The 16,749-nt window shown below is 41.9% G+C and overlaps 1 protein-coding gene across 3 annotated transcripts in view; it reads right to left on the bottom strand.

Moving 5' to 3' along the window:
* igsf9ba (immunoglobulin superfamily, member 9Ba) overlaps window positions 1-16,749 on the bottom strand; it is a 76,094-nt gene that overhangs the window by 52,224 nt on the left and 7,121 nt on the right. For all 3 annotated transcript variants that reach the window (XM_025898035.1, XM_025898036.1, XM_005459584.3), the window contains exon 2: window positions 476-673. In XM_025898035.1, the coding sequence (XP_025753820.1) occupies window positions 476-673 (198 nt within the window). The remainder of the gene's footprint in view (window positions 1-475; window positions 674-16,749) is intronic.

Here is a 16,749-nt window from a genome sequence, read left to right as displayed (position 1 = left end):
AGTTCAAGATAGATACATCACAATCAAGTGTGGATTATATCTAGATGTCAATGTAAAGAGTCTTAGAGGTGCTAATAGGTAAATATATCTTAACCTATATGCAGCTTTAACTATGATTTTGGCACCATTCACTGTTCGATATGCACTCGAATTCAGTTCATATTACATACAGATAAACATGTGTGCTCGTCCCTCGGCGTGTTCTTCAATTTGGCTGCTGTATGTAGCGTGAAATTGTTGTTGTCGACGTTGTTTCTGCTGCAGTGTCAACAATAAAAAGTCTCAGATTCAGCGTGCTTGGCAGTTGATAAGATTTTGATCCTCACTTATCCCAGGAGGCATCCAAGTCCACACTAATTCAGAGGTTTTAGACTAAATCCATCATGGATAAAACTTATTACTCACAATGTTTCTGTATTTGTCTGCTCTCTGTAGCCGCATTACTTTACTTTAGCCAGACCTACAGTTGTCTTACCAGTGTATTCTGGATCCACATGAGGAGGGTAGAAGCGGAAGTTGATGAAGAAGGGAATAGACACTCCAAACCTGAACCACTCCACCACATAGGGGGGCTGCTGGCCGTCCAGGGGAGGGGACACGTCACACCCCAGGATCACGCTCTCTCCAGCGCGCGCCGTCACAAACCGGGGCTCCTCTCTCACTCCGTGGGCACCTGGAAGGAGAAGGAAGACGTTTTGTGGCAAACACGTCATTTTCATGTTCATCGCAGCACAGCTGGTGCGTGACATGCAGGAAAACAAGGTGCAGGAAAATCTTCATGCACTGAAATCCTGCAGACTAAGCAGGAAAATGTCATTTCATTCAAGTCAACCAAGACTAATTTACAAACAATAATTGGGGTGGCACTTCAACGTGATCGACTAAACTAATGGATTAAAAGTACATTTTATTCAAAGAGCGCTGTACTGTACAGTGAGGTGGCAGTGCACCGGTGACCGCGCACATGTGAAAGCACTTTTTCATCAGCTCCCCTCATCCTATCAGCCTATCGTCATCTGTCACCTGCATCTGTTGGTTGAGTGTTTTGCGGCTGTGCCATACTGTACAATAAATGAGCTGCCAAGGGGTTCCATTGATCATAGCTGGCCGTTGCTCAGATGAGCTTTACTATGAGCACCACCAGGCCTGGCGTTTAGCCATGAATGTCCAGGCACGCTGCCGAGCGTTGACCTATCAGATGACTCAAAGGTCGGCATACCTGCCTCAGCAGAACGCTCACTCTGGGAATGGATTTTCTCCAGCTGCCACCCCCGCCTTCCATTGAGCTGGCTGTATCTCCACCGTCAGAGCAAGCATGACCACCCGCCCTCACCCAGGGGGAAAATCGCTTCAGGGATCAAGAGACATGCTGACGTTTCACTCCAGAGAAACACCAGCTGAATAACTTAACACTTTCATTAGCAGTAACGTTTGCATTATCAGGGATCATTTTTACTGAAGAACAAATGTGTGACAACTTGGAGGTATTTTGGGCTCAAGCAGAGCTGCTGTTATACACCGGCCATGCGTGTATGTTATGATGTTGGATCACCTTGTCACAATTGAAAATATGAACACATGCTTTTTCACCTGTGCATATAAAAAAGGGCAAATCTCTTCACCCATTTCCTCTATCAAAAAAACATGAAGCTTTGACTCCACCCCTACAGGCCATATGCACCACTTAGTGATTGTGTTTACCAGCTTAATCTGCATTATCCTTTGACAGAGTTAATCCACTTTATTCGTTTCAGCCGGCACAGATTCTAGACTGAAACAGAGCAGATTTAATCAAATTACACTTTTTAAAGTGGAGATATGGTCTGCCAGTTACAGCCTTCAGTGCTGGAATCTGCTTTGCTACTGTGCCTCTTTAGTCACAAGGAAAAGCAGGCATACTGTGCAACACTAAGCTCTAATGAGCAGCATAAACTAAATGAAACAAGTGTGCATGACTCCCTGTAACCATTCAAACATGGCCTATAACCTAAAACTGGGGTGATGCAATTTTTACAAGCCTATAAAAGAAGTTATAAAGGAAAGAAATAGCATAAACGCACCACTTTGTACCGTCTAGATCATGTCAGTAATAAAACATTATTCATGAAAATAAGTAAACTGTAGCATGTCAAAATGGACAAGGATTGCTAAGACTGAACACTGAAGGGAGCTAATGGTTGAAAAGTGCTTCTGTGGGCATAAAACTGCCCTGCAAGCGATACAAGCCTTTTAATGAGCTTCTGCAGAAACCTGTCCAGTCCATATAAGCACAGCAAAATCGGAAATCTGCTATACTAATCCTTTCAGGCTCGCCAAAAGTCTGAAATTCACACCTGAACATGCTCTGTTGCAGGCTCATTTCTAACACTTTCACAACGATTATAATAACCCCCTCAACGCCCATCAGGTGACTGTCCCGGGGCATATCACACAACATTCAGTTGTTAAATTCTATTTAAAAAAGGATGAAAGAGGAATTCTAGATCAGTGAATCCCAGAGTGCCTTAAAGCTCTCGGTTCAAAAAATGTAGAAAACAGACATACTCGCATTCTTGAAAACTGTTTGTCACCCAAACACTAAGAGCTGGACTGGTCCAGAAAAAGCAGCCAAATACACTTTTTAACCATATTTCTTGTACTGCTGTAATTATTGGAGGGCGAATTTTGATCATTATTTTCAGATCCATTTTTTTTCTTGGACTCTACTAGAGCAGCTTGGCATGATTCACAGTTTAAAATAATTTAACACATAAAACATTGTCTGAAAGAAGCTGCTTTAGCTACCTGATTGGCTGCCCCTCACGAGCAGAAGACTTTAACAATAGGTTGGTGGGGCTTTCTATACTCACAGCCAGAGCTGTGTGCCTTAGACAGCCGTACAAAACAAGTGCCCTCTCTATGGCATCATACAAACTCGAGAGTAGAATTAAATTGTGTGTGTCCACAGGTTGACCTTTTGGGATTAGTTGCACATACACTGACTTGATAAATGTTTAATCCGGCACACACCATTGGAACAGTAAAGGTCCCTATAATCCATGTTAGTAGATGGATTGTGTTACCTCCAAACAAAGACAGGCTAGTAGTTTCCTTGTGTTCCCAATCTAAACGGGTTAGTGACAATAGTGGCTGGACTACCAGAAGGACACTAACTTATCCATGAGGTCACAAAAAGCGCAGAACAACATCTGAAGAGCTTCAGTCCTCACTTGCCTTAGCTAAGGTCTGTGTTCATGACTCAATAACAAGAAAGAAACTCTGCAAGTTCCAAGGCAAAAACCACTACTGATAAAAAAACAAAACACAAAGGCTTATTTAACATTTACCAGAAAACATCTTGATTTGATTTGATTTTCTCAAGACTTTGGGGGAAATATTCTGTGAACTGATTAGACAAAAGTTTAACTTTTTGGAAAGTTTGAGCCCCCTTACATGAAACTAATACAATACCAACAGTCAAACATGATAGTGGTAGTGTGTTGGTCTGAGATGGCTTTGGTGTTTCAGGACCTGGATGACTTGATATAGTTTTGAAGGAATCGTGAATTCTACTCTTAAACAGAAAATCGTGAAGGAGAAGATCTGACCATCATTTTGTGCCCTAAATTTCAGGTGGACCCTTGTTACGCGGAAGAACTGAAACACATCAGCAAGTCCAAAACTAAATGAAGAATTCAGAGCGGCCTAATCAAAGCGCAGACTTTAGATTGAGGTGCTTTGGCATGCCCTTAAACAGGTCGTCCATGCTTGAAAACCCCTTAATATAGCTGGATTTTGCAGAGAGGAATGGGCCAAAATTCCTCTACAGTGATGTTAAAGACTCATGGCAGTTATGAGAAATGCTTGACTGCAATTCTTACTGCCAAGAGTGGCATAACCAGTTATTAGGTTTAGTGGGAAATTACTTTTTCATCAAAGGCTAGGCAGGTTTGGATAACTTTTTTTTCTTTAATCAATGTAATCATTATCTAAAAACAGCATTTTGTATTTACTCAGGTTATCTTTGTCTAATACTAAAATTTCTTTGATGATGACAAACTTAGCCAAAGACCAGGGGTCACGGGTGATCATAAAAGAACATTTTGCTATCTCTTTTGGGGGGTGAATGCAGTGAGTGTTTCGGGTGTAGAACATTGTTCAGCATTTGTACTTCGAGGCTTTCAGAGGAAAAAGAAACAAGTTCCTATCCATAATGAAGCACAGTGGATACATTGTTTGGTTTGAGTAAGTAGAGTCACTTGACATAAAGCACACGCTCAAACCCGGTGGAACAGCAGTGCATGCTGCTGAAATCCATTGTTTTCTCTGCAGACAGTTGAGGTTGCAGGAGTTTAGCAGCTCAGATTTCTAGCTCACATTATTTTTGGATCTATGTGGCAGAGAGAGCATGCCTTGGACACAGAATAGGCTTTCAGGGCTTGAGATAATATATGGCAGGGCCAATAATTCTCAAGTTCTTTTATGAGATCCTCATGAGGGAACAATCAGCACAGGCTTGGTCACCACTTTCATTTCCTTAATGGAGACACAGCGACCCGATAGGGTTTATAGGGCTTATTCAGGGGGAAATATTTATGCGCTCAACAACTCATAAATGTGATACAAGGGTCCATGCTTAAGATCTTCCAAATAAAGAGTGCTGTAGATATAAAGGAATCAATGCAGTTAGGATGGTTGCAACTAGTGACTGCTTTGGCATTGTAAATGTCAGCTGAACCCAAGTTGCACAGTGAAACTATTCAAAGACACAGAGGTAGAAATCTGTTGAGTAAGATCTGCATAAATCAGACACCTAATAAATCCTGCAGACTATTATGTTTTATGTTTCTGTCCTCAGCCTGAAGTGGATTTACTGCTAAGATCATGAATTTCTGAAGGGTAACAATTCAGTTACCTGTCAAGATACATCCTCTATACGGGCAGTAGTTCAGGAACAAAAGCAAAATACAGAGGGAGTAAGTCGTCTCTTGTGTTTGGCACACAAAGGAATAAAGGGGTAGTGAGCTAGTCAGAGTGTAAACTAGATACTAGTTTGGACTTTGACTTTTCTATATCCTCAAATCATTTTGTCAATGAATCATTTGGCTGACACAATGTCAGAAGATATCGAAATATGCCCATTTGCAAATGTCCAACATTTTACTTTTTTTTGTTGCAAAACTGCAAACCAACAGCAACAAAATCCAGTTGACTGAATCAACCCCTTTATGCCTTCTAACCCCTTAATGATACAATTAACCCTAAAATCAAACACAAGTTCGTCCTCTGGCCAGTAGTTCAACAAAAAAAAGTGGATTTATTTATTTATTTTTCCAAATTTCACTTGCCAAAAATAGACAACATGCAGGTAGCTAACAATATAGCTCAGCTAAACAGGTATGCCAATAATGTTGACTTTTTTTTTCATTTTCATTTTTTTCAAGCCTCTCATTACTGGTAAATGCAAACATTTCCTTATGCAGAGAGACACAGTCAGTGGTTCTAATGTGTTGTAAAGGAAATAGCTCTTATATGAAAATGTTCATAACGAGGTTTGAGGATTTTAAACACATCCTTACTGGGAAAAGACACGGTCACTGTATTTTTATCGAAAATTATGAATAGTGACCCAAAAATTTGATTTATGGATAGCAAAAAATATATTTTCAGTGCTGGAAACAAGCTTTCACATGATTCAGCAAAACTGAATTTAATCAGGTGGTAAATGCACAAAGTTTATTTGATATAATTTTTGGGTATACTACACATTTTTTTACAATTGGAAAATATAAAGACTCACATATAGCAATGTCATAACCACCATGAATCAATAAAATAGCAGCTGTTGGTCAACCAGACCAGCACCTGGATCATTGCGACAGAACAGCAGTGGCACGCAGGGTCAAATCTGCCACAGATTTCAACTCAAAGCGTTTTTCAAATGGCAGTGGGTTAAATGGCTCTTCACACAAAAAGAACACTACAGTGTACTTTCAGTAATGGTCCCAGATTTGTAACGTAAATAGCCTCTCAAGGCAATTTTGGGCAATAATCAGGCAGAGAGGAGCTGGGAAAATGTTTTGACAGTAATAAGGCCCAATAACACAAAATATGAAAATAAAGGGAGTTCAGTGAGAGACAATTTTTGATTAACTCTGCTCAGATTTTTGATGTAGGCAGCCTAAACATTGTTTTTGAAACTGGAGCAATATTTCAGGCAGTAAAACTAAAATCTAATACTTACCTCGTGTTTGGATTTGATTCAGCACATGAGCGAGGATAACCATTGCTCACTGCAGTTAGAGATTTTGTAAGGGATACATCAAACGTTAAAATGCTGTGTGTGTGTGTGTGTGTGTGTGTGTGTGTGTGTGGGTGGGTGGGTGGGTGCATGTGTGCGTGCTTTCTCAGTGATGGGGAGCTGAATGGCGCTTTATGCTGGACAGAGCTCCTGATGTGGAGGATGTAATGGAATATAGACTGGACAGAGGCTGGAGAGAGAATCTCAAGGACATGCAGCCACTGGGCTGGAGGGGCCACTGACAGGGCGGTAATTGAATGCCAGCCTGCATGTGCTGAAGGTCACATCAGCAAATAGCCTGAGTCTGTGTGTGCCTATACATATCTGTGTTACTGCGCTAATCCGGGCCTGCACAATTAAAACATGCAGCACCTAAACTACAACAGAATACAAACTATTCCACTCAAGGAAAGATGCAGCAGAAAGTAAAAAAAAAAACGTGTAAAAAAACAATATATTTTTTTAAAGAATTAACAAAAATGCTCTCAAACTTTAAAAAATTCAATGGATTATAATTGGTGTCAGTATAATAATGAGTAACATAAACTACATTTAATTTGCTTATTTAAAACCGTCTTATTTGAGAGGAATTTCAAAAATGCACAGATAAACAGAGTGTAGGTGTATGGGTTATGTATAGAAAAGCCTATAATCTGATGTGTGAAACAGGATTATTAATCAGACTTTGTTAATTGAGTATCAAAGGTCAGATATACTATATGGATTAAGGCCTTTATCTCAAAAGAATAACACAAATCAGAATAGGAAATAACTATTTAGGAAATATTTGCTGAAAATAAAACACTACTATATATTGTAAATAATAATGTAAAAAAAAACTATAATAAAATAACGACATTGAAGGAAACAAAGAATGGATTACAGAGGAATGTGCAAGATGGGAACAAATTATTTGGAAATTATTATAAAGAAACTGGAAACCTTGGTCCAAAAAGATGATACTGTATTAGCAAAGAAAAGGCAAGGCGTTTATTTGTAGTTAGCATGCTATATTTATCTATATAGTTACCTAAACTACAATTATAACTATAGCAGTGCATCTAAGAGTATAATTATATTAGCAGCTTTCATTGTCCCAGAGTATAATTTAAAAAGCAAGGAAGAGCACCAGTGAGTCACTAACATTTTATGACTGGTAGCATTGCACTGGATTAAGGATCCAAAACTCTTAATGTAATAAACTGATACGACCCGAGCTCATCACTACATCTTTATAAACAACACACATGCAGAATTAACACGGCAGTCATAATTTCATGGGGACTGACACATGTTTTGGAATCAAAGAGATACCAAAGGATACGAAGGAAAAATGGAAGATGGTGTGGGGGATTCTGGGTAATCACTGATTTGGAAGTTAGCGTCATCTGTACACAGATCAAGGGTTTAAACAGAAATGGAAGGAAATGTAGTAAAAATGATGGAAAGAGAAAAACAGGAAATGAAAATGGTTTTACAACGTGTAGATGACAGTGAGAGTCATGAGATGCGTTGGAAATGCTCTAAAATCAAAAAATGTCATTGGGTGATTTAAAAAGTTGTGTTGGACTGAGTTAATTTTTGCCAGTAATACCTAAAACTTCCAAGTTACTGTGGAATAAATTAAAGGTTGTGTGTCCAAGACCTTTTAGTTCTGTATGGTACAAACATTTCAAACAAACATGTTTCTCATGAAACGAGCTTGTGAATTCTTGGCAGTTTTTCTTGCTAGTTTTTGCTAACATTAAGCTAGCTGCCCCTTGGTGCTTCAGTTATTTGGCCTTCAAACATTGAGTACAGATTAGTTTATGGTCTCTTTGCAAGCGGCTGAATAAGTCAGCTGTGTTGCTTGGATATGATTTGTTCGTGGTTAGTATCACTTTCACTAAATCCAAAGCAGTTCCTAATAACGAATAATAATCCGCTTCGAAGGGCAAGCTCTTAGCCTTCTACTGTGCCAGACATTTGAATTGTTTGGTATAGTTGTCTTTTAACATGGTGGTACTTCTCCAGACCCAACTTCAAGCTGAGGGGTTCAGGGAACAGCTGTGATTGGCACATACAGACATGTCGTCAGGCAGTGATTTATGGAACGCTTGCTTTGCGTTCTGTTGGCAGAGCACGCATTTTCAGTATCACTCAATCGGTTTCATTTAATTGTGGCAAGCTATTGTGACTCATTGTGATTACATTTCAAGTGATTGTGGAACCCTAAGAACTGCACACAGAAAATCCTGGATTTAGACAAACCTGTAGTCTCCACATTGTTCTCCACATTTTGGTTCTTCAGTGAAGTGTAGGGATGTCCCGATCCCAGAAATGTAGTAGAATCAATGCCACTCAATACACAATTTGATACCATAATTAAAAAATAAAGATTATCGTTTAAGGTAGTGGTGGACTGCTTATTTCAAATGTAACATTATATTTTGTTGAAAGGACACAGATTAAAATGTTAAGATGGTTGCAAAGTAGCTTAACAGCATCAATGCTTGCATAAAAATAGCTTAAACATTTTAGCCTATGGACCACAGTTGAATGCACAACAGCAATAGTAACGTGTGTTTTAGGACAACTTAAGAGGGATATTACACTGGATGTTAAACTGAAACTCATTGCATTTGAATTTTTGTTAACAGATCTGGATGCCAGTCTTTTAGGCGTTTTGCTAAATTGGAAGAATATCCTCACTTGGTTCAAAAATGCACAAAAGCATCACTCATATATATATATGGTACCTTTGTGAATCAAGTATCTCCCTTTCCTTGCAAAGTACTTCCATGTGTGAACATAATTGCCTTTTTTAATTACTGAGTCGCAGCAGCAGCTACACTAGCCGCAATCTTCCATGTGTAGTTTTTCGTGTGCTTGTGAGGATCCTTGTCCTTCTTCCTCAGCATTAAAGGAACGACCACAGCACTAGTAACTGTATGACATTTGTGCTGTCCATACGCTCCCTACTGCACTTAAAAAACATACTTGTAAGGTATTGGAAGGATCAGTTCTGGTGGATTGTTAGCTTTAGTTGCCATTTACTTTACATAATTATAACATCATTAATGACCGATGACTTCAATTTACCTTTTGTACTAACACTTTGTCACACTTTACTTTTGAATGAATAATATTTTAACCAACATAAATTCTCTATTAATTTAGTTTATATACATGTTATGACATAGCTGTATTTTAAAAATTCAGCATCCATCTTTGCAGACACCCCCCCACCCCTCCTGTTTGGATGCCATTTTTACCACATCATGTCTCCATGCTGTCCTATGTGCTGTACTCTCTTAAGCTTTTGATCATTTAATTTCAAAGATTCATACTCTGTTTACTGTATACCATCCTGCTAATAAACACTCCACTGCAGAAAACATCTAAAACAGAATTTTGAATTTCTTCCTTTCTTCTACCAACTTTTCCACCTCAGATAGGAATAAAAACTTCTCTGTCAGTTAAATATCTGTGAGCTTTTTAAGTTCCTGCTTGTTTTTCTTTCTTTTTGTACAATCTAAAAAAGGCACATAAATTAAAGCTGCACCTTGTGTCTACTCTGTGTTCTTCTGTACAGGAACAATCTGACAGAGATCTCTTCATTATTTAGTCCTCTTTAATGTCTAGGTTCCCTTTCACTGACAAGCAATGCTCAGTCAGGGATGCAGTGGATGTGCTGACACCTGAACGTGCAGCAAGAGGAGAAAGAAGATGGATGTGTGAAATGAGCTTGGCCTGCCAAAGGCACAAAGGGCAAACCAACATCACTGGGCGCTGCTCTGGCAGAGCTGCACATTATAGGGGATCTCTGGCAGTAGCTGTAAGCCAGAGAAACCATTCAGTCATTTTTAAAGTCTCTCACTGCAATTTTTAGATGATTTATAAATGTTTTAGAAAAACACACCGCAGCTAATAACACATATTAGAGAGTTCACATGGCTTGTCTAATTAAAGCTGCACACAAGACTGCATCAGTAAACCGTATGCAACCACGACACAGAGCTTCTATATTCCATATAAGCTCCTCATACATCAACTGCACATATCTTTCCATCAGTTCTCATTCACTCCCTCCCTCTCTCACACGCTTGCTTCCTCTTTCACTGACTGTCACACTCAAGCTGCAGTTCAGCACGACGTAAGTGTGGAATCCACATCTATCGCTGGACATATGCATATGCATGTGAATGTTTCTCCTGAATACACACATTTAAGATGTAAGACATGGGACTAACTCTTAGGAGGAGTATGTCTTGTTAATGACCTAGAAGGATAGGAATAGGAACTGTTGTATTATCATCATTCAGCATCTGCAGTTTTGTTCCTGCCTTACTTTGTTCCGTAAACTGTAGTTAAACTATGTTTAATTCCTTTTCGTACATATTAACACACACAATTTGTCAAATCTCATTTTATATCAAATTAGCAGTGATTATATTAAGATAACAATAAGATAACAGTATTTGTTTTGTTAAAATGCACGCCAATAAGCCACAAACTTAAAACCTTTGACAGCCAAAGTGAATGCCACTGATCACCTCTTTACAATGCAATGTTCTACTATGAGACTTTAGTTTGCTATTTATTTGGGGATTACTTTACTGCTGATCTAACCTAGCAGACCAGCACAACCCTCATTGTTAAAGCACTCCCTGATGGCAACAGCCTCCCCAAACAGGCCAGTGGAAGTAGCTACAGGGCTTGATTAGCACAAGAACACAATCTGACTGAACATCTGCAGGATCCATAGAGACCCCACTGTGCAACCCATAGAACCCAAAGGATCCACTGCCAACATCCCAGTGCCAAGACGCCACACTCCCAGAAGTCCATGGTGGTGCTACCACTGGGATCTCCTCAATATTATGCACTGATCTATATAATACCATATTTGTTTTTTGAATGTTTAAGTTATTTATAAAGGAACCTGCACATTCACTAACATGAAGTTCATCGTGCAAATATGCCAGATTCAACCATACAAGCTCATTTTTAGCTGCAGTACCAAGTTAAGAAGCAAAAGCACGCAAGCTTAGACACTAAGAGACAGAAACATGAATGATAAAAGGAAACCATAACCATATAACATTATAGAGACTCACACACAACCACAAAAACACAAGAATGCAATTAATAAAACACAGGCAGTAAAAACAGAGACTTTCAGTGACAGCACTTTAGATTATGACAGCATGTTTGAGTATCCAGCAAGAGTTAAGAGATGCTGCGTTCCTTCTACTATATCAGGTATGTCCTGCTCAGTGAGAAAACACTGACTGCCCAAAATGCCATTTTTTTGCAATCCACCCTAAATAATGAAGAGCTTTACAAACAGCGTTCTGTTCTGTCTCATACTCCTTTAGCCGGTATCTGTGCAATCTTATTTATGTTACATCAGATGGACAAGATATGTTGATATAACGCAGTGCCGTCCACCACCACGGCTCTACTAACACCCTCAACATATAGACTACACGCCTTTGGAGCAGAGGATCGCAAGTTCGATTCCTGCCTGGGGCGTCTGTATCCAGTAAGGGTCCTAAGGCTAGACCCCCTATGCTAAGCGAACCTACCGCAGATATGAGCGAGACAGATAAATATGAAGGCATGCCGGCTCGGACGTCGCCCGGATCAACAAGGTCCGCGTAAAACAGGGCTTTATTCGAGTGCTACTACGCAAGTAACCCTGGCGGAAGGGGTTACGTGAATAGGATGAGGGAACTGTGGATTCTTCGATACCCAACATCCACAATGACGGCGAAACAACTAGTAGCTCAGTGTTCCAACATTCGAAAGAAGGGACTGCTCTCACAGCTAGAGATTGACGAGGTACAACATAAATGCTACGGCAAGGGGGAGCCAGGACGCCAGGTCAGGGAGGAGATATCATCACCCCCACCCGAGATTGGGTACCAAGCCCCAAGTGCGATAGGAGAAGGATCGTTGAGTGCGAGAGGAACTGACCTGAAAGATAGGATCATGGCCAAGCTTGAAACCTGGACCCCCCGTAGCCGGTTACCAAGATTGCGTGGGGTACCCTCAGAAGGTCTGCTAGATGATGTTAATGCAGCACTACGGACGATACCTACAGCCACAATTAGCGAGACTAACAAGCTGATCTACAATACGGCAGCAGTGATCAGTGAGATGCTTGGCTACAAGTTGAACAGCCACAAGGGGCAGTACCCTCCATGGAAAAGGAGGCTAGAGGCTAAAATCAAGGTAGCACGGAGGGAGGTCAGCCAACTATCGGAGTTGCAGAAAGGCACAATGAAGAAGGTGCCTAAGAAGTACAGCAAGCTGTCCATACCTGAGGCCTTGGAAACTGCCAAGCAAAGACTCACAGCCTTGGCCAGCCGCTTGAGGAGGTACACCAGAGAGATAGAAGGCAGGAGAATAAACCAGCTGTTCTCCACAGAACCAGCAAAGGTTTACTCTCAGTGGCAAGGGAACAATAAGAGAACAGCACCACCAAGGCTGGAGACGGAGCAATACTGGAAGAGCATATGGGAGAAGGACGCAACCCATAACGGCAATGCTCAGTGGCTAGTGGATCTGAGGGCAGACCATAGCAACCTCCCTGAACAGGGTCCAGTAACCATCACGGTGGCAGACATCCAAGCAAGGGTCTCTAGTATGAAGAGTTGGACAGCACCAGGCCCCGACATGGTTCACGCCTACTGGCTGAAGAAGCTGACTGCACTCCATGAGCGTCTGGCAGCACAAATGAACCAGCTGCTAGTTGACGAGAGACACCCGGAATGGCTAACCGAAGGTCGGACGGTCCTGATCCCCAAGGACCCCAAGAAGGGACCGGTCCCATCCAACTACCGACCAATAACCTGCCTCAGTACTACATGGAAGCTCCTGTCAGGCATCATATCGGCTAAGATGAACAGGCACATGGGTCAATACATGAGCGGGACACAGAAAGGGATTGGCCAGAATACCAGAGGCGCAAAACACCAGCTACTGGTAGACAGAACAGTCAGCCGAGACTGCAAGACCAGGCTGACCAACCTGTGCACTGCCTGGATTGATTACAAGAAGGCATATGACTCAATGCCCCACAGCTGGATACTGGAATGCCTAGAATTGTACAAGATCAACAGGACTCTGAGAGCCTTCATCAGGAACTCAATGGGGATGTGGCGTACAACACTAGAGGCCAACTCCAAGCCCATAGCACAAGTCACCATCAAGTGCGGGATCTACCAAGGAGATGCTCTGTCCCCACTGCTGTTCTGCATAGGCCTGAACCCCCTCAGTGAGATCATTAACAAGACTGGCAACGGATACCGACTACGGAATGGAGCAGTTGTCAGCCACCTCCTGTACATGGATGACATCAAGCTGTATGCCAAGAGTGAACGAGACATCGATTCACTGATCCACACTACCAGGATATACAGCAATGACATCGGGATGTCATTCGGGCTGGAGAAGTGTAGTCGGATGATAACAAAGAGAGGGAAGGTAGTCAGAACTGAGGGGATCGAGCTACCAGAAGGCAACATTGCAGACATAGAGGACAGTTACAAGTACCTGGGGATCCCGCAGGCGAATGGGAACCATGAAGAGGCAGCTAGGAAAGCTGCAACCACCAAGTACCTGCAGAGGGTCAGGCAAGTCCTGAGGAGTCAGCTGAACGGTAAGAACAAGATCCGGGCTATCAACACCTTCGCCCTGCCCGTGATCAGGTACCCAGCTGGTATAATAAGTTGGCCAAAGGAGGAGATAGAAGCCACTGACATAAAGACAAGAAAGCTCCTTACCATGCATGGAGGGTTTCACCCCAAGTCCAGCACCCTGAGGCTGTACGCTAAGCGGAAGGAAGGGGGCCGGGGACTGGTGAGCGTCAGCACCACAGTCCAGGATGAGACAACAAACATCCAAGAATACATTGGGAAGATGGCCCCAACTGACCGAGTGCTCAGTGAATACCTCAGGCAGCAGAAACCCAAGAAAGAGGAGGGAGACGAGGAACCATCATGGAAGGACAGGCCCCTGCACGGTATGTACCACCGGCAGATAGAGGAGGTGGCTGATATCCAGAAATCCTACCAGTGGCTGGACAAAGCTGGACTGAAAGACAGCACAGAGGCACTAATCATGGCAGCACAAGAACAAGCTCTGAGCACAAGATCCATAGAGGCTGGGGTCTGTCACACCAGGCAAGACCCCAGGTGCAGGCTGTGTAAAGATGCCCCTGAGACAATCCAGCACATAACAGCAGGGTGCAAGATGCTAGCAGGCAGGGCATACATGGAACGCCATAACCAAGTGGCCGGCATAGTATACAGAAACATCTGTGCCGAATATGGCCTGGAAGTTCCGAGGTCAAAATGGGAGACGCCCCCAAGGGTGGTGGAGAATGACCGAGCTAAGATCCTGTGGGACTTCCAGATACAGACGGACAAAATGGTGGTGGCTAACCAACCAGACATAGTGGTGGTAGACAAACAGAAGAAGACGGCCGTAGTGATCGATGTAGCAGTTCCGAATGACAGCAACATCAGAAAGAAGGAACACGAGAAGCTGGAGAAATACCAAGGGCTCAGAGAAGAGCTCGAGAAGTTGTGGAGGGTGAAGGTAACGGTGGTCCCCGTGGTAATCGGAGCACTAGGTGCGGTGACTCCCAAGCTAGGCGAGTGGCTCCAGCAGATCCCGGGAACAACATCGGAGATCTCTGTCCAGAAGAGCGCAGTCCTGGGAACAGCTAAGATACTGCGCAGGACCCTCAAGCTCCCAGGCCTCTGGTAGAGGACCCGAGCTTGAAGGATAAACCGCCCGCAGGGGCGTGCTGGGTGTTCATATATATATATATATATATATATGTACATGATAATACATGTTAATAAAATGCATGATATAAAAATGTCATATAGCAACATAGTTGCTATAGCAACACCATGTTTTTACGTTCAATAATGCAACACAAGCCAAGGCATGTCTAAGAGCGAGAGCAGCATGTCAGCCCGTCAATCCACTTTCGCTCTTCTCATTCTGCGTCGCCGCCATGTGCGTATGTAAACACAGGCACTGCGCATGCGCGTTTTACCCATATTCTATCGCGATATTTCATTTTCCTATCGTTGCCCAAAATTACACCGGTATTACCGTGAACGGTATGATATAGCCCAGCCCTAGTTGTTACTTTAGTTACCGTTAAACCAAAGTAACTAAGGTAATGTGAAGGAAAAACACTTCTGAAACACATTATATTACCATTTGCGTCCATTTGATTTATGGAAAGTGCATTTACTTACACTAATAAATGCTTCTGCCTGTAAGGTGCACGCATCAGTGAAACACTGTTCAGTATTTTTTCTATATTGTCAGAAATATTGTTATCACAAGTTTGCTTGAAATATCATGATAGAATTTTGAAGCTGTATCACCCACACCTAACTGAATTAGTGACCCACTTATTGTTCACTTCCTCTCAGTTTAAATCCCTGATTAATCTTTAAGTACATTTTTTGATCCACTGCCTTTTTAATCAAATTCACTTTTTATTTACTTTTTAGCCACATGTGAAGAAATGCCGACCTGACAACTTGTACAGATCACTAAACCTGACATACTGAAGCACATTACATTATTCTTATTACTGCAAGCAGTGAACTGCTACATGCTTCGAGAGAGATGAGGATCTAAAGGCTGCGGGTGTCAGTCCATCCAACGAGAACCACATGATCTGAAAAACTGGCTTTCCCAGAATGCTGCAGGCTTTGTTTGGAGACTCCGCTGGGACTGGACTGGCTGAAGGAGGAGTGAGTAGAGAAGGGAGGGGGCATCAGCAGAAAGAGCTGGCACATGCCCAGTACTGAAAGTCTGCCATCCACAGCTTGAGCACGGCCCCTCTCCTAAGCTTACTAAGCTTTACTCTCACGACAGCAAGCGACAACGTAAAGCGCAGAGAAAAACTGAGAGAGTGAGAGAAAGAGTTTGTACAGTATGTCAGTAGAAAAACGATTGGTTGGACAGAATCAGGAGGGGATCATTGCAGAACTGTTTGGCAGGCATATTAAGCAAAGTCGCACTGGACAAATATTTCAAGTTTAATCTGATATGTATGAGCAGGAGTGAAAACAATCGGTGCAATGAATGCATTGCTAATACTTTCAACCTGTGCCACTACAAATATGGCTATTTAAGTAGCTTTTTAAGAGTTAAACTTGCAGTGGAGTGTCAGAGGCACATAATTAAATAGCAATGAACAGGCTGAGTGCTTTACTTTTGTTGGGACACAGAAACTAATTTCTCATTGTTTATTTATATATTTATCTATTTTGGTGTAGCCATTGGCTAAATAATCTGTTTTTTGGGTCACTCATGCAGGTAGCACTGTCATGAAGCACATGATGAGGATTGAGTATGATGAGGCTTGATTTAACAATACTGCTCAAGTTCTATGATGATAATTTGAATTTTTTTCATTATGATTTTCTTTAACAACATACAACTTT

The sequence above is a fragment of the Oreochromis niloticus genome, linkage group LG14 (genome assembly GCF_001858045.2).
Source record: "Oreochromis niloticus isolate F11D_XX linkage group LG14, O_niloticus_UMD_NMBU, whole genome shotgun sequence".
Lineage (NCBI taxonomy): Eukaryota > Metazoa > Chordata > Actinopteri > Cichliformes > Cichlidae > Oreochromis > Oreochromis niloticus.
Note: the sequence above shows the minus strand (reverse complement) of the source record. Positions and strands in the feature narration are given on the sequence as shown.